The sequence below is a fragment of the Rhea pennata genome, chromosome 6 (genome assembly GCF_028389875.1).
Source record: "Rhea pennata isolate bPtePen1 chromosome 6, bPtePen1.pri, whole genome shotgun sequence".
Classification (NCBI taxonomy): domain Eukaryota; kingdom Metazoa; phylum Chordata; class Aves; order Rheiformes; family Rheidae; genus Rhea; species Rhea pennata.
The window spans coordinates 39,457,857-39,482,654 of record NC_084668.1 but is presented as its reverse complement, the minus strand read 5'-3'; the positions used below and the strand labels follow the sequence as shown (position 1 = coordinate 39,482,654).

Here is a 24,798-nt window from a genome sequence, read left to right as displayed (position 1 = left end):
CTCTCAGAGTAAAATGCATCGAGACAACTTGAGCGCTGTCAGGAAATTAGTGTAAAACATAAATATCTTGTGGTATGTCAGCTGTGATTCTGGTAATTCAGCCAAGAAATACTCTAACGTTAAGAGGATGGAAACTTTGCCCAGGAGTTTAAGAAAATAGAATTGGTTGGTCTGTGCGGACACTTTTAGTCAGTTAATTAAAATCAATCATGAAAGAATGGCAAACTCTTAAAAGAGGCTTATTTGAGCTCTTAGACTCTTTTTTTGAGAACTTACCATGTAATTCCTAGCTTCTGTACTAGAATACAGTAGCTTAGAATAAGATACTTAATTTAACGGAAAATATTTTTAGACAGTAATGTGCCTCTGTATGTGATAGAGTCTAACTTGAACTTCTCTTATTTGTATTAAGGACAAAAAAACGATAGGAAAAGATGCACAGATGACTTTGAGAGGTTACCGTGAAATTGATTTGGGAGAAGTTTTTTGTGTGGAGTGCTTCTGAGGAATACATAAGTATTTACACCATGGAACTGGAGAAGAACAGCAGTGTTCAAAGCAAAACAGGGCTCTTCGTTCAGACCTCCCATCTTTTGTCTTACTCTGAGACAGTTGAGCACACTCTGGTCAGGGACCTTGCAGCAGAAGTTAACCATTCTGTTTTTGGTCAGGCATGTTCCGTAAATGTCTCGGAATTAAAATTGTCAGAGGAAAGCTTACCTTATTTAAGTTCATCTTTAGATGCAGACATTGAAATGTATAATAAAGAGAGAACAACAGTTTGCTGTGCATGTGGAGATAAAAGTGAGAAAGAAGCTTGTATGTTGGGAACAGCATGCAACGATACACATCTTATTTGCAGGGTTAGTGAGGATTACAGACAAAGTGATTTAGGTGAAGATTCACAGCTGGAGTATCTCAGTGCTGATGAGCAAGATTATTATGATAGGAATAGCTCAAGTGAGTTCTGTAAGCAAATGAAAACTGTAGGAATCAAAACTTTGAAGTTAATAGATCCACTTCATGAAGCTCCAGGGAATGGAGTCACAAAGGAGCAAAATCTTGTTAACCTATTAGAAGGCTGTTCTACTACCTGTAAATATTGCATAGGTGATCAGATCTGCATAGAAGCAGCTGTGCCAGAACTTCCTCAAGCATTTCAGGACTGTCTGTCTCTGCCAGCTTACAAAGACATGAGTTGTGATAATGAAGACCAAACAGAGTATCATAGCTTTCTTTATGAAAGTACACTTGAAAGGCATACTTGTGGGAGCAAAGAAAAGGTTTATCCAAGTGCATTGATACATGACAGTTTAGAAGATGAAAAGATGGAATACACTCCTTTGACTGATGGCACACAGTCAATCCAAGTGGCTGTAAATGAAAAACTAGTCGAAAAGAATGATAGACGTATTCATGGCATCTGCATGAAGCAAGAAAATCCTTCATTTTCACCAAAGGAAAGGTGTCCTGCAGCAGCCATGCAATTTTGCAGAAGTGCAGGTGAGACTAATTCTTACAGATGTGATGAATCTATTGTGTGTGCACTTAGTTCCAGCTGTGTTGACTGTGCTCGGAAGGATGTTGAAACCCAGTGTCCAGTTCCTGAAATTCATGCTGGAGAGAATCCCTTGTTTGAGCTGGAAGTTGTAGATAAGTCTGGTGGAAGCACCAGCTATCTGAACCTGGAACTGAGGTGTTGTGCAGACTTGAATGATGTTACCAGTGACTCTAAAGTTACCATTAACCAGACTGTTGATGCAAGTTCTGATTTTAGAGCTTGCTTTACAACAAGTAGAGCTACCAGCGCTCAGGCTTGTCTGGTATCCAGGGCTGTTAATACAGAGATAACAATGATGAACAAATCCAGACCTGTGGAATGGCGCCGTGAAACCTGTGCAGATGTTGCTTGCAATACCGACTGGTCATGTGTATCTGGTGGTGCAGAAGACTTTTGGCCACAGGTTACTGACGTATTGGAAAAGCGTTTAGATGGCAATACTGCAGCAACTGAAAGTTCACCAATTCAGGTATCTTTAAATAACAATTTTGACATATAAAGCTTTCCTCTCCCCTCAATTTGCTTAGAATTTGTCTATACAAATGCTGATTTGTAACTAACTTTTTAAATCATTTTTGTCTAGGATCCATGGGAATCACAAAATGAGCTGTGTAGCAGTGATTTTAAGAGGAGCACTGACAGGTGGGTCACAAATTGCTCTTGTTTCAGAATGGTAGGTACTTAATAAGATTTTTACATTCTTTATGGTTGAAAAGCTGTTTGTGACTTAGCAAACCTGTTATAGAAGATGGCTGGGGAGCAGCTCATATGCTGGTGGGTAGGGCTGCCTTTCAAAGGACCTGGACAAACCAGAAAAATGAACTAGTAGGGACCTCATGAAGTTTGACAAAGACAAACGTAGTCTTGGAGCGGGAGTGGAATGACTCCATGCCACAAGCAGTAGAGGCTGGAGGATGCCAGCTGGCCAAGAAGCAGCTTTCCAGAAAGGGACTTGGTATGCTGCTGAGCAAAAAGTTGAGCATAAGTCAGCAGTGCGCACGTATAGTGAGGAATGAAACCACATAGCAGATGGAGCGTAGTGATTATTCATCTCAGTTTGGCACTCATTAGACTGCAGCTGGAAAACTGTCTCCAGTCTAGGACCTTTTAATACAAGAAAAATTGGTAAACTGATGAAATCTCGGTGGAGAGCTGCTGAAATGGCTGGGAGAGCTGGAGCGCATGATGGACGAGGAGAGGCTGAGGGAGCTGGGTTTGTTCAGCCTGGAGAAGGGAACGCTGGGGAAGCGAGAAAGCTAATTGCAGTGTTTAGCCTTCTAATGATGTGTTATAGAGAAGATGGAGTCAGATCCGTTGCAGAGGTGCTTTGTGGAAGGACGGGAAGCAGCAGTTACAGTCAGGGAATTTCTAAGTGGGTGTAACAAAAAGTTTTTACAGTGGGATATCATAGAATCATAGAATGTTATTATTGGTTGGAAGGGACCTCTGGAGATCATCTAGTCCAACCCTCAGCACAGCCCATACAGGGATTGAACCCATGACCTTGGTGTTAGCAGCACCACACTTTAACCAACTGAGCTAAACCTGCCCCCAAGCAGTGAAGTATTGAAACACATTGCTCAGAGAGGTTGTAGAGTCACCTTTCTTGAGAACAGGAAAATGCATCTGGATAAGATCTTGAGCTAATTTTGAAGCTAACTCTGCTTTGAACAGAAGTTTGGATGGGAAACCTCCAGAAGTCCATTTCAATCTAAATCGTTCTATGACTCTATTTTAACACGCAAACCTAAACACATCGGTAGGTCAGCAGAGCTGCTTAGTTTCTCTTTGTTCTTAGGATCACACTTTTCATGTAAAAATTACTACAGTGCTAGTGTACTTTATGCCTCTTAGTTAAGGCTGATTTTTAATGTGAAGGGTGTTCCATTGGCTATTGTAAAACACTTGGGTTTTTTTTTCTGACTAGTAGAGCACTCTTTTTTACCTTGAAACATCAAAAATAGCTTCTGGAAAGCTTCTGTTTCAAAATAAACTTGAACTGATTCAAGTGTTTCAAATTTTTTTTTATTATTTTTATTATTATTACTTTAAAGGCCCCTACACCTTGACAAACAAACTCTGAAGGAGTCTGCATCAAGCTACTTCAAAAAAATACTGCGGAGAGCTATTGAAGCAGAATTGCAGATTCTGAAGATTCATTATCAGATGTGTTGCCATCACTGCTTGAAGATTTACAAACTGATGATGGAAGAAGAAAAATGTTTCAACAGGTATATACTTTAATGTCCTTTAAAATGAAGTTAATAATGTCTTTTATTAAGATATTATTAAAATGTTAAATATTACTGTTCTACTGCGTGCGTAGTTCATAATAGTGTGTATAGTTATAATTGTTAGCTGAGCAGTCCACATTCACATAACTCCTGAGTCTTATTTTTAGCCTAAAACTTTCTGTATCACGTAGTTGGTGGGCCCGTGCACATCCTTTTTAAAGCAAAAAACAGTTGTGTTTCCAAGATTATCTTCCTGTACAGGAGGAAGAGTACAAAAGGAGTAGTACAGGGAATCCGTGCAGGAATGGAGCAGATGTATAGAGGTGGAGAATTGGGGGACGGTATAAGGGAGAAAGACAGAAGTGGTACAGAACTGGTAAGAAGAGAGGCGAGAAGGGAATAGTGATTGAAGAGTCTATAACAGCTAACGTGTATGCTATGTAACGAACTGGAATTCAACTAAGAATTTTTGAGGCTGAATGCTGACTATGCTACTGATTGCTGAAAGCTGCCACCAGCTTCTGTGCTGTGTATTTCTCCATTACTGCTCTCTGCCTTAGAGCATTGCTTGGAGAACAACAAACAAGTATTGTGGCGGATAGTTGCTAATTGTTTTTCTCTTCTTAGGTAGGTCTCCTGAGAAGCAGCTAGCGTTGTTTTGAACAGCATTTTAGAGATAAAAGAAACAAGTACACTAATCTTAAAAAATCAGTATCTTAGTGTCTGCTCCATAACAAATGTTTAGCAAAGTGTGTAAGAAGGTGTATAGTAAGACTGTGACATGAAATGTGGCTCTAAAGAATGCATGCACGTGTTAGAAGGGAGCTAGGAGTCTTTGAAAATTTGCAAAATGCTTTTGAGAGTTTCTGAAGTGTTCTGCTTACTGTATCTGAGTGAATTACAGTGCTTACTGTGTCTTAGTGAGGAGGGGGAAAGTAGTTCAAGCTTTTATCCAGATGCTGGAAGAATCGGGCTCTTACACAGATGTGATTAACTCATTAATGAACTTCTTCATGGCAGAGTCCACAAACCGTTAGAAATACAGGCCAAAAAAGTGACAACATCTGAAGTTAATATATGTCACTATGAGCAGGGATATAGATACCCACTTAAAAAAATCCTGAAGCACTGCAAAATGTTCGGATAATTCTGGAAGCAGTAAAGTAAATAAAATGTCTTACTAAGTTGATCTCTTTTTCTTATGCATATTTTAACAGATGTAATAAAAATGGTTTTGCTAACGCTGAACTAAATTCGTCTCTCCTATTGGTTTTGGAAGAGCTGAAAAAGAGCTATGACAGTATGAAAAAGAAAATAGAAATGGGCATACCACTAGATACACTTCCCCCTCTATCAATTGAGACAAAGTTGTTCCCATTTTTTTCTTCTTATGTCCCGTGCAAGGTAATTTTTAAATTACTTTTTTGAAAATATGAAATACTTCCTTCAGAAAGCTAAGGCAAATCCTTTCTTTTTTGACAGGTGTACAGAGAGAATCTTTGTTATGGGTAAGTAGTCCTGATGCATGTTACGTATTATAGTTTAAAATAAACGAGATGCGAGTGTAGAAGATGTTAAACTTGAGTTTTGTGTTTCAGACTGTATCTTGTTGTGCCATACTGTTCAGCTGAAAGACTAGCATGGTATTTTGGGCACAGTGATTTTATTTTTAAGAAAAGTCTTACTCCGTAGCATTCTGATACGTGAACTATGGAGTTGGGGTGTTTTTTTTTTTTTTTTTTTTTCTTTACAGCAGATGTTTCCAGTGTACAGCTTGCTTTGCCTCTCTATTACTTTCAGACCTCAGGTCTTTCTCTAACCTCTAATCTATGGTATCTTGCTTTTCTTTTTTTTTTTTTTAAGTGTGCGCATACACACAGAGAAAACCTTTTTAGCAAAGATATCAAGTATATAATCTTGGCAATATTGCCAAGATTATCTTTCAGTTGTAAAGGATGATAGAAAAATAACTTTATACTTCAAGCAGACGTGGTACTGCGTATGCTCAAAAATCACTGTCAATTACTTCTTAATCACTATTTACATAATAAGTTAGTACTGCATAAGGTAAACAACTATAGATCTTTTTAAAATTTCTTGTTAAGTATCTCTAAATAAATCAAAAACTGTGTGGAGACTTCAGATTGTGAAAAGGTGCCCTGTAACATCACGCAGGAAGCCAATCTAAATACAAAGGAGAAACAATTCAGTGTAAACATTGGTTGCAACCTGAAATTTAAAACAACGTTCAATGCTATTACAAAATACAACATAAAATTGAATTCTCTTTTTAAGCTAAGCTTTATTAAGCACATACAATGTATTTTCCTGTGGGCTTTTTCCATTATTCTGTAGCTAGATATATTTAAAAGAATACTACAGAGTGTCATGGTAGAATTAAAAATTACTGTGCTATATTTTTTATTAAATTCTTGGATCTTCTTTAGTTCAACTCTAGGTGCAAGAAAAACAGACGTTGAAGAACCAAAACTGCAAGAAATGGAAATTTCTGTCAATGTGGTAGGGACTTCCTCATTATGAGTTGCATAGATGTTTACCATGTTAAGAATAGCTTACTTTTAGATTGGTATATGCAAAAACAGTCACGCTCTTCGTAATTCAAGCTAGAATCGTCTGTCAGACATTTGCTAGAATAGCAAATGCATCTGGTATGACTAGAATTTTGATTGACCTTTCAAAATAAAATAACTCACAAGTTCTTGAACAAGATAGGTGAGCTTTAAAAGGTTAACCTACATGTTTCATCAGTTAATATTCTGAAACTCGGAAAAATGACATGTAAGTGCGAGTGCTGTAATGTAACTGAAGTGTGTTTGTAGGACAGTCCTCAGACAGTACATTTAACTGATGGCAGTCAGCCTAGACGCTGTACTTCTTCCAAGACATTTGAAGAGCACCATAAACGTCAGGATATGGAATATGGTAAGCTAACTGCCTCTAATCCAAGTACTGTAGTATGTGTTAGCTAAGCTATTGAAAAAGAACTGTGAGTAAAACATAGATGTGATGCTCTAGTGTCCCTTCTCTGATGCAGCACTTAATTTTACATCAGCTGTATGTTATAGTTTTATTGAAAAAATTTCACATGACTTAGATCGGAAGTGAGAACTAGTATATGTCACCTCTCCATCATGTAGTTGCAAGCTACATAGATAGCTGGAATCTTCTTAAATACACAGAGCAGAAATCCAATACCTTTTCATGTTGGATACAATGGTTCGAATTTTAATACACTGAAATCTATTTTAACTGTCAAGACTGCAGGAAAAATGAAGAAGTGAATGAATACTGGTTTGATGCTAAAGAGAACCTGACAGCAACAGATTTTTCACTAACATTTGATGAAAAACAAGATGCAGATGGTTCAAGAGGTGAGTTCAGATGCTTTAATAATAGTATTTATTATTTGAATGTTTTGTGTTCCTTTTAAAACAAAAGTAAACTGTTTTTTTTTTAAAAAATGAGTTTTTAGACTTTGTTTTGTATTTACTTGCATTGTGTGCTTGTACAGATGATAAAATCTTTTCATCCGCTTTTTTTCCTTGAAAACTTAACCTACGTGGGTTAAATTGAATTCTGTAAAAGTACAGCCAATCTTGCAGCTGGAAGTCTTTTCTTTTCTCTGTTCCTCTTCTTTCTACTTTTTTTGACTTCTAAGAGTTGGAAATTGTGCATGTTCTGAGATGCAGGTTGCTGTGATGGACATAATTAGAAGTCCAAGTACACTGAAATCTGAGAGTGTGCGCGCTCCATGATGGGGCTTCTCAATACTCTAATTATGCTTCAGAGCTGGCATCCGTTAGTTCAAACTAGTGTCTTCTCTGATTGTAGTTAGAATGCTGACTTCTACCGTGTGTAAAAGAAATGTGTGTAATTCTCCTTCCCTTCTGAAGTTCCTGAATATATTGTTTTCTAGACACTGTTTTAAAGGAAGTGTATTTAAAGACACTTTACAGCAAGTTATATGAAATTGTATGGCTGAAAGACCCACACTGAAGAGAAAGCTGGAAAGAGAAGTGATATTTTTTTTATCAGACATCAGGAAATGCACATAGGAAACAGATTTTAGAAACTGAGAAGTGCCACTTCCCATGGCACTACTTTTTCTATTAAAAATACTGTTCATTCATTTAGTTCTTTAGAGATTTTTCTGTCTACATGTTTTCCAGATTTACAGAGATGTTAGCTTGAACTGAAACAGGAGTAGTTAGTAACACTTTGTTTTCTTACTTTCAGAACCGAAGATAATGGAGAGTGCAAATGAGTATTTTTTTATTCATGTTGGAGGCTTAAGTTCTTCAGTGTCAGAGGTACACTTATTTGCATTGTGGTCATAATACGTGTTTATCTTGTGAATCCTTTTATGTTATGTTTCACAACCAAAATATGCTTATATGTTTTAGGGTGATTTAAGATCACATTTCCAGAAGTATCAGGTTTCTAACATTCTTATCTGTGCGGATTCTGCTAACCACAGGTATATTAATAGATGCTTTCTTTCAAGTTTTTTGCTGTCAAAATAAGTGAGTCATGGGAGAGAGGAGGGAGTTGTGCATTAATTTGTTTTTATTTTGCTTCAGTATGTCATGCAGATAACGGGTTATTTGGCAAAGATTTGTAATTCCAGACAGCTGGTATTTTATTGAGGTTATGCAATCTGAAATGTTCTGTTGAAGTTTAATTGAAAGATACCAGTTAATATTCAAAAGATGAGAACCATGATGTGTTGCTATCCGTAGTATTAATACTCTCATCAACATTATATAGTATTGCAAGATACTTTTATTTTACTTTTTTTTACTTCACCTAAAAAGTTTTTTTTAATGTTTTTGCATCTTAGATACGCATTTCTTTGCTTTAAAGAAGCTAATAAAGCAAAGTTAGCTGTAGAAGAAATGAATAGAAAAGAAATAAAAGGAAAGACAGTAAGCGTTGAATTTATAAAAAGTGCATCAGAGAGCAGATCTTCAGTTTCTCAGAACCTTTTGAATAAGTTTTGGTATGAAATCCAGTCCAATAACTCTCAAAAAAATGTTCAAGATAAAACATCCACTTTGGCTTCCAATTCTATGAAAGCATCTGCTGCCACCTCTGCTTCTGAGAAAGTACTTCTCCTTCCCACAACTTCAAAAATTACTCAGGCTACACAAGTCCCTTCAAAAACAAGCCGCCTTGATCTGTGTTCATCTACTGAAGGCTCAGAACATTCTTTGGTTGGAGTTAATCAACAGGTAAATGATTATTACTAAGGCTTTTTTATGTAGCAGATTAAGAGCCTTAAATTTTGAAGCAACTTCTTGTTCCATAAGATGTTGTGTTTAGTATATATTGGAATGATGTTGGGTTAGAAAAGCATGTTAAGGGTCAGTAATAAATTTCTGGCATACTGCAGAAGAATGACCGTTCCTTTGCTCCTGCATCAGGTTATAGAGTTCTCTCTTAATTGTAATCCAGTCAGGAACACAGGTGTTCATACAGGATTTTTCTTCTTGCTTTTTTTTTTTTTTTTCTTTCTTTCGTTTCACTTACAGTGCTTGTTTGCATGTGAATGTCCTGTGACTTCGTACGGGAAAGATTTCACTTAGGTTTGTTCTTGATAGATAAAGCAAAATTAAAAATTGCTATTGTTGCTCTAAAAAGCTTTATGGATATTCTACTTCTTGATTTTAACTGTATTTCCTACAGAACTGGAACTTTACAGTTTAGATCTAATAGTATTGTCATCCCTGCTACATTAAATTAGATCTTCTGTACAATAGATGTATTTTGTCTTGTATCAATCTGTAAGTTGCACATAAATACATGTAGTTGTTCTCTTTCTAGTTTACACCTGAAAATATAACTACCCTCAGCACAACCACTTCTTACTGATCTGAATCTGTATTTATGTCTGTCACTTTTCTTCTTCTGTAACAGGAACATTTGTAAGTGGTAAGGGTATGCCATGTTATCTGGACAATGTTTAACCCATTCACTTTTTGATTATTCTGATGCATTTCCAGGATACTGGAGAGAATTGTCAGCAGAAAACATCTGCGCTTTTCTTCTCTGATCCATTTGATACCTTTATTCCTCCTAATACACTGAACTTGAGCAGTTTTACCAAATTAATGAAGAAACTTCAAGAAATTCATCCAGAGGCTAGTAGGTAAGAATATGCAGGTTTTATTTCTTCCTTGATTTGTAATGGAGCCAGTATTCATGGTAGCTGAGCTGAACTAAATGTATTGCAGATGATGTAACAGTTATTTCTGTTATTCGCATAGGGAAAAAATTATAGATGCTCTGCTGGAGGTGAGAACAAACAATAAAGGTATCCTCAGTGGCTTGTCCATAAATTCTATTGTGAAAAGGACCTCTCTCATTCTAAGGAAATCCATGCCCAAGTGTGGGGGGAAAAAGGAATGCAAATAAGTGAGTATTCTAGCCTGATATGTTGAGTATGTTGATATGAAAATACATCGATTTGTTTAGGGGTGTAGCCTGGCTAGATTAGTAAATATAAAGCTCTGCGTGTGCAGGAGTGACTGAATCAATCCACTGTAGGATTTCTAAGGGCTGTTAAAAGGTTTTTGCAGAGCAGTCTGTAAACAGATTAGGTTGCTAGCTCTGTCCAGTATAAAATGTATCTTATAACACTTGGTAGGCTAAGGCTTTTATTATGCACACTCTTTTATTGATTAGCAGTGGAGAACTGTTTTAACAGCTCTGAAATTACAGACTACATGTTCGTAAATATTCTGGACAAAGGTGACATCTAATGGTCAGTTCTTGTCATAGCATTTCATAAAGAAATCCCACCCAGAAGAGGCTTGATTTTGATTTGAAAAAAAAAAGAAAGAAAGAAAAATATTATGTCTGACATACAAGATTGCATTTCTAGTCTGGAACTGACAACAGAGTAAGATCGTATGTCTTTTATGGGTTTTTTTTTCCTATTAAAGGGCTTGGTAGATTCTTCTTTTCCTTTCTTCTGCTGGGTTGCCTAGAAATCTTGTACACTGATGCAACAGCGGCTGTTGCAGGAAGCTGCAGCAAGCTGAACATGCTGGAGAAAGAGGCAGGTGCATTCCATATTCCATTAACGCAATCCTGAGAAGAATAGGTTGCAACTAAAGGTGTGGCTACATGAGGTATTTTGGGCTAACACACCAGCTGGCCTCTACTGGAAGGAGAGGTCCTGTTTCCTTGCCCAGAAAAATGACTCTGGCCAACACTAGTAGTTCTCTGCTGGCATAGAAAACCAGGTTCGATTGTTGAAGAGAGCAAGGATGGTGATGGGATTATGTAGCTGGCAGCAGCAGATGGAGCAAGAGCCTAAGCTTAGAAGGTCTGTGGGGCTTGGGGAAGGTTGCTTTTGTTTGTTTTTCCCTCCTCCTTTAGTTACTCTTTCGTCAGCTTTACAAGCTGAGCTGTTTCAGTGAGAAGTCAAGTGAGCGTCAGTGCCAGCATGGGAAGAGGAGAGATTTTGTGGCTCGTAATGAGGGAGGAGTAAGTAGGAAGGAGCTGTCAGACAGTTCATTCAGTCCCATCCTTAGAAATGGGAAAAACTCCTGCAAAAAGAAAGTTTAATTAGAAGTGAACAGGGGACATCTCCCTGGGGGAAACATTACAGCTGTGAGTATATTGGGTGAGACAAGTCCCTCCAAAGAAACCATAACTCAAAACAGAACAAAACCCAGCCCAGAATTCTGGAGAGGAGTGTAGTCTCCTATAGGAAAAGTCCTTGAGTTAGCACTTGTTCCAGTCTTTCCTGGGGCTTTGTGTTCTGCTTGTATTAGGGCTGCCAGCAGTGCCATGGACAGGGTTCCTGTGTTGTTCCTTGCGTTCTTAGAAATTATTTACTTCCCTTCCTGCGCACCCCTTACTTCACTTGGGCCCACAAACACTGGGCTCTGTCAAACTGCATGATACCGGTTGTTCTGTAGTGTTTCTTTCCCAAACTGCACCAAATTCTTCATGCTCTGATTTTGGCCTCAAGGTTCTTTCAAGCATAATCAAACAATCTGCTCAGGTAAGTGTGGAATACTAGGAAGAGGAGATATGGATTTAGTTACCAGTTTGATTTATGCTGAGAGCTGGACATGTGTAAGGATCTTCACCACCCTCTGCCTGTTGCTTTTCAGACTAAATTCTCCAGGTCAGGTGTTTATGTACATGTGACAGTAGCATGTAAGACCACCACAACAGAGCCCTAACTGTGTATTAAATACTAGAACTGTAAAAGACTTGGATCCTGCCTGCTCGGCTGCAGCAGAAGCACTTCTACAGATGCGTAAACAGTACAAATAGATGCTTATAGGCTATTCTTGGCCATTAGTTCACCCCAGTCCTTGCTGCAGAAAGGAGCAGCAGTGATCAGAAAAGTCCTTCAGAAAGACTGAAAGTAGATTAAGTACTAAATACAGAGACATTTGATAGGATTTTAAATTCAGCATGAGATTGCACCCCCTATGGTGAGGGTGAAAGACTCCCAATCAATACGTGTATTTGGTCGAGCTCCTTTTAAAATGACTAATGTAACTCGCATGTGTTAGTTTGGCATTTGACTACCTTGTAGGCTGAGGCTTCTTATGAGTCAAAACAATGTTTAAAAAGAAGTCTTCATAGTGATCTACTGATTTACTTACACAGGATTGCAAATACAGACACAAACTCATCAAAAAGCTTATGTTATACTTCAAAATATTTTCCATTAGTAAGATTTTAATAGCTTTCAAATGTGTTGGGCTTGTAAAATGATTATAAAATTGTATGAGAGTTTTACAGTCATAATGATTTTCTACAATAGTGTTTTTGGTCTATTGCTTTGCTGAAGAGAGATTGTCTAGAACAATTTTTACTTTCATAATGAGGGACCTGTTGAATAGCCAAGTCATTAGTGAGTAATGGAAGAACTATAAACTTGTAAGTAAAATGTTTAAAAAAAAGATGATTCTGGTCCATTGGATAGAATTTCTGTTTTGTGTATAACTACAGATTTTCTTGAATGGGTAGCGCTTGGCAACCTTATGTTCCTGCAAAGTGATGAAACATGGAATGCAGTTTTTATAGATAGTAGTTTTATGTCAAGCTGTGTTACGTAGTATTTTGTGTTTAACAAGTTCAGCCTCAAAGCATCATACCAACTCAGTTGATTTCGCCCCCTCCCCCCGACACACACACTCTTTGGCTGAATTAGCCTGGAGCTTGGCTTATAAATATTTACAGATCTTGTATGTTTGTTAATTTTGAAGACATAACTTCATTAGAATAGGAGAATAGGTGAGAGGTTTTTAAACCTAATGGCAACAGTTGAAAAGAATTGTGATGAAATGATAGTTATTTGGTGTGGTATTAAAAATGGCCATTTCCCTTAAATTTTAGCAGTGCCGAATGTCCACAGTTGGAAGTTTTCCATGAAATTCATAATCTGCATAGTAAAGATGTAAAAATAGACATTTTCTGCCTATTGAGATTTGTCCCATCAAATAATGACTAAAATACATTGCTCTGAGCAACACAGAAATGCATGGAGTCCATACAGTGTCTGTTGGCAAGACTGTATTATTTGAACAATCTCCATCAGGCATTCCTAAATGATACCAAAATTCTGTCCAACCTAAATTCATACACTAGTAGTATTCATTGGTTCATTTATTTCCCCAGCAGTTTCAAGATTGGATTTTATAAAACTAGGAGAGAAACTTGGTTTGTTTTTATAGTATAAACCAGTTATTAAGAATGGATTTCTAAAACTTAGTTTACATTTTAATTTTTTTATGATTATCAATATGATTTATTACACAAAGATCATATATTTTATTTTCTTGTTAATAATTTCTTTCCCTTGATTCTAAGGAAGCTGCTTCTACATGCAGACTTCCTGCAAACTCTAGAGCAAAATTGTCATAGCTTTTAGTGGTTTTCTAGGGCACTGAAATTAATGTTCCTTTCGTTTGAGTTTGGGTATATACATGCTAAATTTACCTACTTCTTCTTCTGTTTGTTTATTTTTAAGGTGATTTTCTGATAATGAAGAATTGATCATCCTGGAAGATTTTTGCAAATTCTGTGCCCTAGCTTGTTCCAGGATCATACTGTGTTTCTTGCCTGTTTGTTTTTTTCAGTGGATCTTAATGAAAAATCCATGTAGTGTCACTGCATGATTTGCAGTCTTATCCAACACAGAATAACCTGAAGAGCAGTTGGGGGTGTTTTCTCTGTATATACAGATCTTAAATGGTTTTTCTCAGTTTTGTTGTTCTCTACATGTTTTTTCCACCTGTTGTTCTCAAGCATTGAACAACAGGTTTCTCTGAGTAATGTAATTCAAAGAGTGTATTTCAGGGGAAACGGGACTTTCCTAATACTGGAAGGACATTGCTATGCTTAGTGATCACTGAAGCACCCCACCCCTGTAATTCTTACATGCCTCTTCATTTCAGGCATTATAGTAGGTGGTAAGATGGTTCGAAGTACAACGTATTTAATAAATTGCCAGCATGTTCAAGTTCTTTCCAGATAATCTCATTCTGAATAGTTTGCAGAAATTTAATGTATCTTTTTGATACAAGACAGAGAAGGGAGAAATCAGAGGAGACTTTATTTTAGAAAAGCAGACTTCAGTGTTTCCAGTCCTCATGGTTTTTGTTATATAATCTCAGTGTTACAACAGCAGCAGTTACTCAGGAGCAGGGTGATCTTGTATGCCTTCTCCCTTGGCAGTTCCACAGTGTGCTTCAGAGTCTGATGGCCAAATACTTCCTTCAGGATGATCTTCTACCCTGTACTGTTTTTTCAGAACGTGGATTGGTTTTTGCTCTGTTTTTTTGTCTTGTAATCTACTTGCATGGGCGCAAGCAGGGGATGGGTGCCCCAAGCTGTTAGGTCACATAAGCTGATACAGGGGGAGGGGGAGAGGATTGGGGGGGATCCAGTCCTATTTGGGTGTGTGGTTACTGTACAGAAGGAGTATAGCTTTTAAAATCCTTCTCCGGCTAATGAAGAAAAGGCAGCTTTGGTGCGTGTGCCTGGTAAGGAGCGAGGAGACCCTTGACTGGCACTGCCAGGCACATGCTGCCACGTTGTGGGGTGAGGCAGCGCGGCTGCCCAGCTCTGGCCCTAGGTTATACTTCATTCTCGGTCCAGGCTGGGTTTGCTGCCGAAAAGAGCCTGTCTTGCCTGCAAATAAAAGTTAAAATTCCTTCTTCAGAAAGTTGTGCTTATGTTTTGCTGTTGTCACGTTTCATGTCCTTCTCTCCTCTTAGCAGAACTGTCGCAGGCAACGCGTTCAGAGCGTAGCGTTGCGTTTGGCAGCCAGTACTGAAAATCAGCTCTTGAAGGTGCCGGTCAGGCATCAGATCTGTTTGCTTGTTTGTCTTCCCGTGTTCATATCAAGGTGAAAACAGCTGTGGGCTTTGCTCCACCCCATTATTAATAGCAAATGCTGCCCTTTCTCTTCCCCGGACTTGATTCTGTAATTAAACAGGAGTTATTTCTGCCTTCCCCTACAGGAACATAATAGCTTATCTATGGCAGGAAGGTGCCCAGGGTGAAACGCTAAAGCGAGGGCTGCCACCCTGCGTGAATGGAGTGGTTTCGGGCTGATGGAGGCCCTGCTCAGCCTGGCCTCGGCACAGCTGGACGGCATGCTGCTGCTTTCTGGAGAGCCCGAGCGCTGGCACCTGCTCACGTTCATGCCAGGCAGGGATTCAAGTGATGAGCTGCAGGTGGAGCTCTACTCGCTCGATAATCATTTTGCACTCAAAGCAGCACATACATAGGCGGTGTGCATGTGTTCGTTTTATATACGTACAACTGTCCTTTTAAAATTGCATTACCTCCAGCACTCGTACCCAACACCGTAAAAAGGAAGGGAAGGCAAGGCCTTAGCGGGAGGGCAGAGGCAAGCGCAGCCGGGCTCGGGGGAGGGAGCGCCGGGCCGGGGCGGGCCCGCCCGGGAGGGCCCCCTCCCGCCCGCTGCCGCCGCCGCCGCCGCGGCGCTCTGCTGCGGCCGCGCAGGTGGCTGCGCCGAGCCGCGGCGGCCCCGCGCCCTGCCCATGGGCTGCGGGCGGCCCGCGGCGCGCCGGCGGATGGCTCTGCTGCCGCGGCGCTTCCTCTGCTTCGTGCTGGGTGAGTGCGCGGCGGCTCTCCGGCGAGCCCGGGCGCCGGGCTTTTCGGTGAAAGCGGGCGGCATTGGCGAGGGGGGGAGAGTGCTAGGAAATAATAAAATGTCTGAGGTGGTCTCTGAGTACGCCACGTGATGACGCTACCTGAAGCAGCCCGTTGCGCGCGCAGTGTTTTTCTGATAACTTAAATTTACTAAAACCTGCTTGCTTTGGATGTCCTTCTCTGCCGTTTCTTTCAGCAGTTCAGGTTAATTACTAGGAGGCAGTTTTAGCGTTCCCTTTTATTCCTGTTTCTGAAGTAGACACGCAGGAAGGGTGCAACTGGAGAAGTGTTCGTTCTCACGGCAGTTTCTGTTGCAGAGGTTTCAAACTCCTGGTTTTTTGGATGGTTTGACTTAAAATCAGTTTGGAAATTCTTGGCTTGCGCAATTACTTTCACGTTGCACTGTGTGCTCTGGCATTCTTCGATGTTCATGGGATTTCAGATGCAACAGGTAGATTTACCTGTTATCTTGTCATGTAACTGCCTGAATACATGCAGTAAAAAGCCCGGATCGTGCACTGGAAATACTCAGAATAAGAAGTGTTTTTATTTAAAATTACTTAAAAGGGGAACCACATACCATCGCTGCAACGCTGATCTTGCCTGAAACCAAAGCACTCCTTGAGGAAACTTAGATTTCTTCTCCTTCTCCTCCTATCAGTTCTCCTATGCTTTTTTTTTTCCTGCTCTGAACCCTGGTAAATAATGTATCGAGCTCTGCTGCCTATAATGGTCTTCTCTGTTCAACATAATTAACTATTTACTAGTTCTTAGCTTGGGACTACTCACAGGGAAACGGAAGACAGCACGGTTAGAGCGCGTTCTCCCCGTTTGCTTGCAGAGCAATGCTCTGCTGCCGAAGCAGTAAACAGTGGTATTCAGAAACTTATGGAACAGGGAGTGCTTGGGCGAGGGGGGGACTAATGTTAGTGCCAGGAATTAGTAACTCTTGATTATCTCATTTTTTTCTCTGCTGTGTTTTTCTAGTCCTTTTCCGCTTCCTTTCTTTGCAAACAAATTAGAAATCTGCTCCTGATGCTTTCTTACTTGGGAGCAGCTAAAGTGGTGGTTACCTCTGCGTTTCTCATGCGAGAGGGTCGAATTAAACGTTGCAGTGACCTGCTGAAAAAAGGATAGAGTCCAGTTCGGATTTCTTACAGATTTTTAATGAGAGCCTAATAGTAAAAAATATCCAGCCCGTTGTGTTTACTTACCTTCCACGGAGATCTAACACCTTGGGGATGGGTGCATGTGGTCGTGGGCTGCTTTTTTTCAGCTGCAAGCTGAATATTTGAGTCGTGAGTGGGATTCCCTGGGGTATTTCACTGATGAGGACAGTCTTGCCGGTCAAGGCAAGCAGCTTTCCCAGGCTGAGTGACCTGCGGCAGGGCAACACGCTGCAGCACCCTAAATCCAGAGTAAAGCCTTTTGGTACAGCAAAAGTGCCTTCTCGCAGCCTTTGCAATGTGTCTCTTATATGAGCTGGCAAAATGTAAATACAGCAGTAAGCGGCAGCCGGGGAGGTTGTGTGCAAGCATCTCATTGCGTATCTCTTGGCTCTACCTCCCTTCTCCTACCTTACCCTGGTGTTAGTTTGGGGTCTCAACTCTCCGATTGCCTGTTCGGAAGAGGGGCAGAACAGCACCGCGGCTTCGGAAAGTGAGAGCGCGGTTCGGCAACACTCCGGTCGGCTTTGTTGCCCTCCCAGGAGCCTGTCGCAGCGGGAAGGCTCCCTCTGTGCAAGCCACTTAACCGTGATGGATGATGGCTAATTGTGGTGTTGAGCAGTGGATACGTCTGTCTTTTACTGTGTCCCGTTTTCGCTTTTTTTCTTTTTTCTTTCTTTCTTTCTTTTTTTTTTTTTTTTTTTTGAGTACGTTCTGCACTGTTCCCAAAAAACAGCCTGCTCGTTTCGTTCTGCTTTAAAGCCCCACGCACGGACATGGTTGCTATCATTTCATGTTGCACTGTAATTGCAAGTAACAGCTGAGAGAGCCCCAAAGTCGAGGTTAAGTCACGGGTGTTGAGGTTTCTGATGCTTTTTTTTTTTTTTTTTTTTTGCTTTATTCAGAGGATGAAGCAGATATTAAAAAAAAATCTGCTAATGAATGTTCAGGATCTGCCTGGGAAGAGCACGGAGGTGGCAGACAAACCCGGAGCGGCCCTGCTCGGCACGAGGTCTTAACGCTCTTTTCGGGAGCGTCGTGTCTGTCCCTGTGGGTAGTGTCCCGCACCACTGCAGATCCCTTGGGAAAAGCAGCGTTGGGGGAGCGTTTGCTTGGCGCAGGCTCCTGCTGCAGCCACAGCGCCACGCGGAAGTGGTCCGGGGAAGCCATCCTTCCCCATTTTGATGCTACTGAGGAAACAGATATATTTGGATGCCTAGACAGCATCTAGAATACCATGGGGGAAACAAACTCGATGCTGATGGTCCTTTGCACTGATGGGTCCTGTATCTCAAAGCCAGATGTTGCCTCCTAAATTCACGTATGACCTGGGCCACAAGGGGGTGACACAGGGCCCTGACACCCCCAGCCCTGGGGGCTCCCATCCTGGCAGGATCTGCTCAGCCTCCTTTCTATGCAGAAAAAAAGCCTTTTTGAGCTGCCCAGGCTTGAAGTGACTTTACAGACAGCTGCTGAGTCCTTACAAAGCCACGACGATGAGAATATTGACTGTCTAAAAATAGCTGCGGTCACGTTCAGCAGACCTGAGGTCTAGCTGCATCCCAGGGTAAAGCATCTCTTTAAAACTGGGCTTTTCCTAGAGCCTCAACTGTGGTTCCTTCTGGCCCTCACTATTTCCAGGAACAGAGACTTTTAGCACCGCTTTTGCCCTCCACTACTGCAGGGCAACCTCATTTCAGCATCCGGGGGATGGCCAACAGACAGAGTGGGAATAACACGCTGCGACTCCAAGGCTTTTTTTGGTGGGAAAAGGGGCAGGTTGCACACGCGGGGCTGACACTCACAAAGCAAATGGGCGCGCGGGTTGTTGGAGATGCTATTTCCACTTTGCTGTAACAGCCTGCTGTACTAGGTCTATTCCTTTCATTTTTTTTCCCGGTAGTTTTAAAAGAGAGAAACGTTTAATGCAGGGAATTTTGAATAATGCCAGCAAAACGTCAGCGTTGCGTTGATTCCCTGCAGATTTTGTACGTGCCATGCAGCATTGCATTTGCACATGCCACGGCAATTGTGGGTTTTTTTTAGAAAAAAAAAAGGAAAAAAAAAAAAAAACGAAGCAAACCTTGGCACTGTTTGTTCTCTCTTCTTGCGAACGTGAAATTGTGTTGCGTGCTCCCGCCACCGCTCGAGAGCTCTGAAGTGATGGGGAAAGGTAGCAATTTGAAAAGCTTGCAGTCTCCAGAGTGGCTTAAATCGTCTTAACCGTACATATAAACCTCGCGACTTTGAAATCCAATGCGGCTGGGCTTTGCAAGCGCTATCTATATCGCTCCGCGCTGCGCGGCTGCTCTTCGCGTCCGGGCTGCTGGAAGGCGCGACCTTAAATCCTGCGCCGGCTCTCTGGTCCCATAGCAGGCCGTTTAGGTGCTGCTCCCATACGTGCCACTCGTACGGGAACCGGTGGCGCGTGGCTTAGCTAGGATGGACGCGGGCTGCCGTATCCCGTCAGGAGTCCGCTCGGCTTTGAGAAATTGAATTGCATCCATTAACTCGGAAACGCTGTCGAATTAAACGGCCCTTAAGTACCGCTAGTGTAATCTCGTATTTGCAATGGCCCCGGCGAGGGCGACTAATGAAAAGAGAAATACCGTGACCCGGAATGAAATCGGAGCCCTTGCTATTGCTAAAAACGATGTTGACATGTTTTTTACTTTCAGAAGGCCAGGAATCGATATTGGCTCATTACCGGATTGATTAAGAGCTTTGAAAGCTAAATGTGTAAATTTTGAGTTATTGCTAGACGTTAGGGAGTTCCTTCTGCCTCAATATCTGGCTCCAAAGTCTGGCTCCGTTGCTATTAATGGCAGGTTTGATGGACATTTTGCTCCCACAGCACAGAGAACAGATTTTTCTGATCCTAGCCCTGGGTTACCACAACACCGGTGTGCAGAAATGTAAAAGTGTTTGATCCTGCACAGTGTGAGGACTGAGGACACCGTAAAATAACAGAGGTTCAGGAGAGAGGAGCATTTAAATCTGTGTGGGGAAGTGCGTAGGTGCGTTTGGACTTGGATAGACAGCTAGCAATCTTCTTCTGCTTTTAAAAGCAAATAATCCCTTGGGTTTATCAGGCAGGAAGGCAGAGCGCTTTGCGCTGTTGCACCACCAAACCTGCCGTTTCCCGTGGCGAGGGGGTCACTGGCTCCGTGCACGACCACCGTTTGCAGAAAGAAGCCAATAAATTAAAAAAATCCCCGTTGCGGTGTCTAGCTCTTCCTGGGTTGGGGACGGTGTCCACCTGGGCGCTGATGGGAAAATCAGTGAGGCAAGAGCGGGGATGTGGCCGTAAAACCGGCTTAAATCCCCAACGGTAAAGTCAAATCTTCCACGGTCCGCGTGTGCTGTAGTACGAGCGTGGATGCTGCGTATCGGTGCGGTGGTTTTGATCAGTAAATCCAGCGGTGAACCCGCTTGACGTCTGCGCTTCTCCAGCTGGAGCTTTGCAGGGTGCAAAGAGAAGAGTTTGGCGCCGCGGCAAAGCGGCTCCGCGGGCCGCTGCCCTGTGCGTCGTGTCCGAAAGGGGCCCCGTGCTTGCAGGAGACGCAGCCCCGAGGGGAAATTACCGACAGCGCTCGCTTTGAACAGCCCGTAACCGGGCAGTCGGAGGCTTTGCCCTACCTTTTAGGCAAGACTTACTGAAAAAGCGCAGTGCTTTGTGCGGGCGCGTTAGAGAGAGCGGCCGTCCATTTGCCTTATTCATTTGCGAGGAAAGAAAAGTGTTAAAAAGTGAAATAAATCGTTCCCAGACTGCTCACATGGCTCACCAGAAGATTTTAGTCTGGAAAGTGTGTATTGAAAGTATTTAGGCTTGTTTCACTTCTTTGTGGCTTCTAATGAACGTGCGAGTGGGGCAATGCAGCTATTTATTCTGTTTCTCTCCTTACTGAATTTTATTTATTAAGTTCCTTCTTTTCAGGCAATCTGTTTATTTAAGTGAAAAATATTTGTCTTGGAACCACTTTCTTATCTTGGAGGTGGTTAAATGAAACAGTACGTACTCACCTGAAACTGAATATTCCCAATTTAATGCAAACAAGTCGTTTGAAAACTGAATTTACAGAACCAGTGCATGACTTCAGACTGATGCTTGGCATATTTGAGCTCCGTATTAGTTTGTCTTCTCTTTTTATAGCTCTCAATCAACGAAAATAACTAAAGGAAAGAAGTAGTCCAGAGCATCTGTCTGTAGCGCGTTCTTGTGATCTTTAAGCGGATCCTCAAAATGGCCATACAAAAGCAGCCTCATGAGGTCCCGGGCAAAGGCAAAGGGGGAGCGTCGCTCCTGCTGAAAGCTGCCGTCAGCAAGCGTTTAGGCTTTTCCCTGCCTCCTGGAGAGGCGTTCGCCAGAGGCAGCTGCGTGGCCTTTTCTGCAAAATCACCAGACTTGGAGAAAAGTTAAATCCATTTTTTGCCGCTCGGAGCCCTCTTCAACAAATGCCCCTCTGAAGTGTCCCGCAAAACCCACCTGGCTTCAAAACCGAGCCGGCGTCTGCTGGTTCTGCACCACGGCAGCTTCTGCCACCGCCTGAGGCTTCTTCCCAGCGGCTCTCCTGACTGCATGAATTCGGCTCCCGAAAATCGTTGCCTGCTGCGGACGGGGTTTGCAGAACGCGGGTGGGCAGGATTTTTTTTTTAAGAGTGTGCTATGCATTAAGGATGTAATTATCTTTCTGTCTGTTCGTGCCAGTTTTTTTAGCTTCTCCTGATTTGTAGTCAGGCAGTGTTTGCCTTTCAGCTTGTCTGATTTTTTAATTCATGTTTTCATTCTGCCCTTTCTCAGCTATTCCCATAATTTTGTTTGTTGAAAGAGAAGCATTTGCCATCCTGGCCTGAACCGAATAGAGTCTAGAGACATTCGAGACAAGTCCTACTCCTTAAAACGTCCTAGTGCGGCTGATACCGGGGCGTACCAGCACCTTGCAAATACACATGGGGAACCGAGGCCAGGAGAGAAACTTGACCCAATTATTTGATAATTTGATAATTGATTTGTTGTGAGTCGCTGCGTGTTGCAGTAATTTAGTGGTTTTGGAGCCTTACTTCGTCCCACAGCATTTCCACATCTCTTAAATCCCCCAATCTTCAGAAAACTAGTCACCTTTATACTTAGGAGAACTGGACTTGTACGTCCTTTCCATGAAGAACCTAGAGGCATCTTTAATCTAAAACATATTAAATTAGTGTAGAAAAGGAGGATTTTATCCAGTGAGACCCTCGTATTGGAGCTGTTCTTCACCATTATTTTTTTACACACAGAGGGGGAAAAAGAAGATTCTTTTTTTTTTTCCATGCAGCACTGACTAGATATTTTGCATAGAGCTCAATGCAAGAATCATAAGAACTCGAGGACCCATGTGGGTTTCAGTTTTGTCTTACTGTTTTGTCCACTGAGAATCATACCGATTTTTACATTGAGCTGATAGTTCAACAGTTTACGTTTGCTCAGTTGTCGCTAGGATTTGACGCGTCTCTTCCCTGCTTACTGGCGCTGGAGCGGAGGGAATAGCCGCCAGCGTCTCTCAAAGCAGCTGGTTCAAATGTTTAACAAAACTTGCTTCTGGGACGGCCCCGTGCCTTCCTTCTCTGCAGTGATGCAAGCATTTCCGTGCCATCGGTGGAATGAAGTAATGCAAAGTGAGCTTCCAAGTCAGGAGCCCGGGTATTCCTAGGGAAGGCAAAAGGCAAAGTTGCCTGTGCAGGTGTTAACCGCTTAATTAGGCAGCTGGGTGATTTTCTTGACCAGTCCTAGGTGAAAACAACGCTGTTCAGTTGTGGTTGTGTGAACTGGGAGTTGTACAAGAGCTTGAAAAGGTGTGTGCAGTACAGTTAAATAACGAACACCTGCGGGAAGAAGTTCCCTGGTGGCTTGCCCTTGGCCAGCCACCCCAGGCGCCGTGCATTGCAGCCAGTGCTGGTTGCTACTCGGGGATTTGCTGGAATATGAAGGGATTTTGGAGACGTGCACCATGGCCCGTAGGCTGGGGGTGCAAGGCTGGAGGGTGTTGGAGGATAAGAAAGGGTTTGAGGTTCAGTACTGGGGAGAGAGGGAATGGGCAGCAGCATCGCAGGGGATGGGTCTGTCATCCTGCCTATGAAGTTACTGTGTGAGAGCAATGCCGGTTTGGCTTTTATTCTTCTTTAGCAAGTGGCTTGCTAGCTGATGAGGCAGGAGACTTTCAGGCAGCTGGTTTGAGGAGATCTTTCCCCACCCCAGAAGGCAGGGAGGCCGGGTTTGGGCAAGCACTGTGCTCATGGGGAGCAGGGACAGGGGAGGAGAGTGACAGGGTGAAAGGCAGGAGCACAGCTCAATGGGAGGCAGGTGGCTGCTGCTTGTGGAAGGAGCAAGTGAAACCCAGTGTAAGCAGTGACATCCTTAGGGGTCCCTCTCCTTATTTGACTTGGCCCTTCTGGTCTCAAAAGGGAGAAAAAACAGCAGCATCCTCCAGAAAATGGCCATAGCGACCTCAAGCTATGATGGGAAAGCAGATATTTCCTTTCTGCTGAAGACTCCAGGAGGCTGTACCAAGCATTGAAGTTAAAGCTTTTATCAGCCCCGCGTCCTGCCCCTGACCGACAGCTACGCTGCTGTGTGTCTTCAAAAGGAGTCGGGCCGGACCATGCTCCGCTGCACCTGGCAATAAGCTTGGTGGTTATGTCCTTGATTAGAACAGTGATATTCCCATAAGCAAGCTAGTGACTCAGTATTCAGAGGTCTAGAAAGCACAGTGCAAGATAAAGATTAAAAAAAAGGGGGGGGGAATTGTAAAGTCTAAAGAGGTGGAGACATGGGGAACATGTAGTGGTCTTCCAATACTGCAGAAGGCACAGAGGGTTCCTGGGGCGACCAAGCAGAGTTCTCTTTTGGGGCTCCCAAGTGCTTTCTCCCCCCCTGCAGGGGCAGCCGAGCTCGGGGACAGTCAGGAAGGTCTTTGCTATGATGTGACCTCTTTGACATCAGCATTGAGAGATATCCAGGACCTGGCAAGGAGATGCGGTAGGGGGAGGAGACTTGAGGGCAAAGGACTCCAGATCTGTAGAAAACCAGGCTTTGTTAGCTCAGCCGCTCACAAAGCTGTTCTAATTAAGGACATAACCACCAAGCTTATTGCCAGGTGCAGCGGAGCATGGTCCGGCCCGACTCCTTTTGAAGACACACAGCAGCGTAGCTGTCGGTCAGGGGCAGGACGCGGGGCTCTGGGCTTCAGTTTGAGTTTATGAAGACAAGCGGTTGCTGAGGCCTCTGTTCTTCCATCACCACCACAGTTCAGTGGGGTTTCAGCGGGGAGGAAAAGAAAGTCACAGAAAATCACACGTTATACAGTGCGTCGGTAAAACCTGGGTCCCCAATATTACATTTCAAAGTGGATCTTAAAAGATGCATTTAGAAAACCATCATCAGACAGGCTTCTCACTGCCAAAAAAAAAAAATCGAGATGGATTTAGATGCAGCCAGTGGTGTTGCATCCCTTCTAGTGATGCATGTCCTATTTGTCGATACAGCGAAGGGAGCAGAAAACACATCTGCACGAGGCTCGCTGCAATCGCTGTGCTGGCATTTCTGTAGGGAGCCAAGGCTGGCTTTAGGTCTTCAGCCAGTAGCATGACCTTTGCTTTCAAGCCTCTGTTTATTCATGAGCCATTT

The 24,798-nt window shown here is 42.4% G+C and overlaps 1 protein-coding gene across 1 annotated transcript in view; it reads left to right on the top strand.

Annotated features, from left to right (window-relative positions):
- The first annotated feature begins 527 nt into the window (after window positions 1-527).
- The window catches only part of RBM44 (RNA binding motif protein 44), a 37,953-nt gene continuing 13,682 nt past the window's right edge, over window positions 528-24,798 (top strand). The window contains exons 1-14 of the mRNA XM_062579358.1: window positions 528-2,030; window positions 2,145-2,203; window positions 3,616-3,792; window positions 5,013-5,199; window positions 5,278-5,303; window positions 6,243-6,315; window positions 6,636-6,738; window positions 7,074-7,187; window positions 8,053-8,126; window positions 8,220-8,293; window positions 8,657-9,047; window positions 9,819-9,964; window positions 10,083-10,204; window positions 15,820-15,930. Of these exons, the coding sequence (XP_062435342.1) occupies window positions 528-2,030; window positions 2,145-2,203; window positions 3,616-3,792; window positions 5,013-5,199; window positions 5,278-5,303; window positions 6,243-6,315; window positions 6,636-6,738; window positions 7,074-7,187; window positions 8,053-8,126; window positions 8,220-8,293; window positions 8,657-9,047; window positions 9,819-9,964; window positions 10,083-10,204; window positions 15,820-15,930 (3,160 nt within the window). The remainder of the gene's footprint in view (window positions 2,031-2,144; window positions 2,204-3,615; window positions 3,793-5,012; window positions 5,200-5,277; window positions 5,304-6,242; window positions 6,316-6,635; window positions 6,739-7,073; window positions 7,188-8,052; window positions 8,127-8,219; window positions 8,294-8,656; window positions 9,048-9,818; window positions 9,965-10,082; window positions 10,205-15,819; window positions 15,931-24,798) is intronic.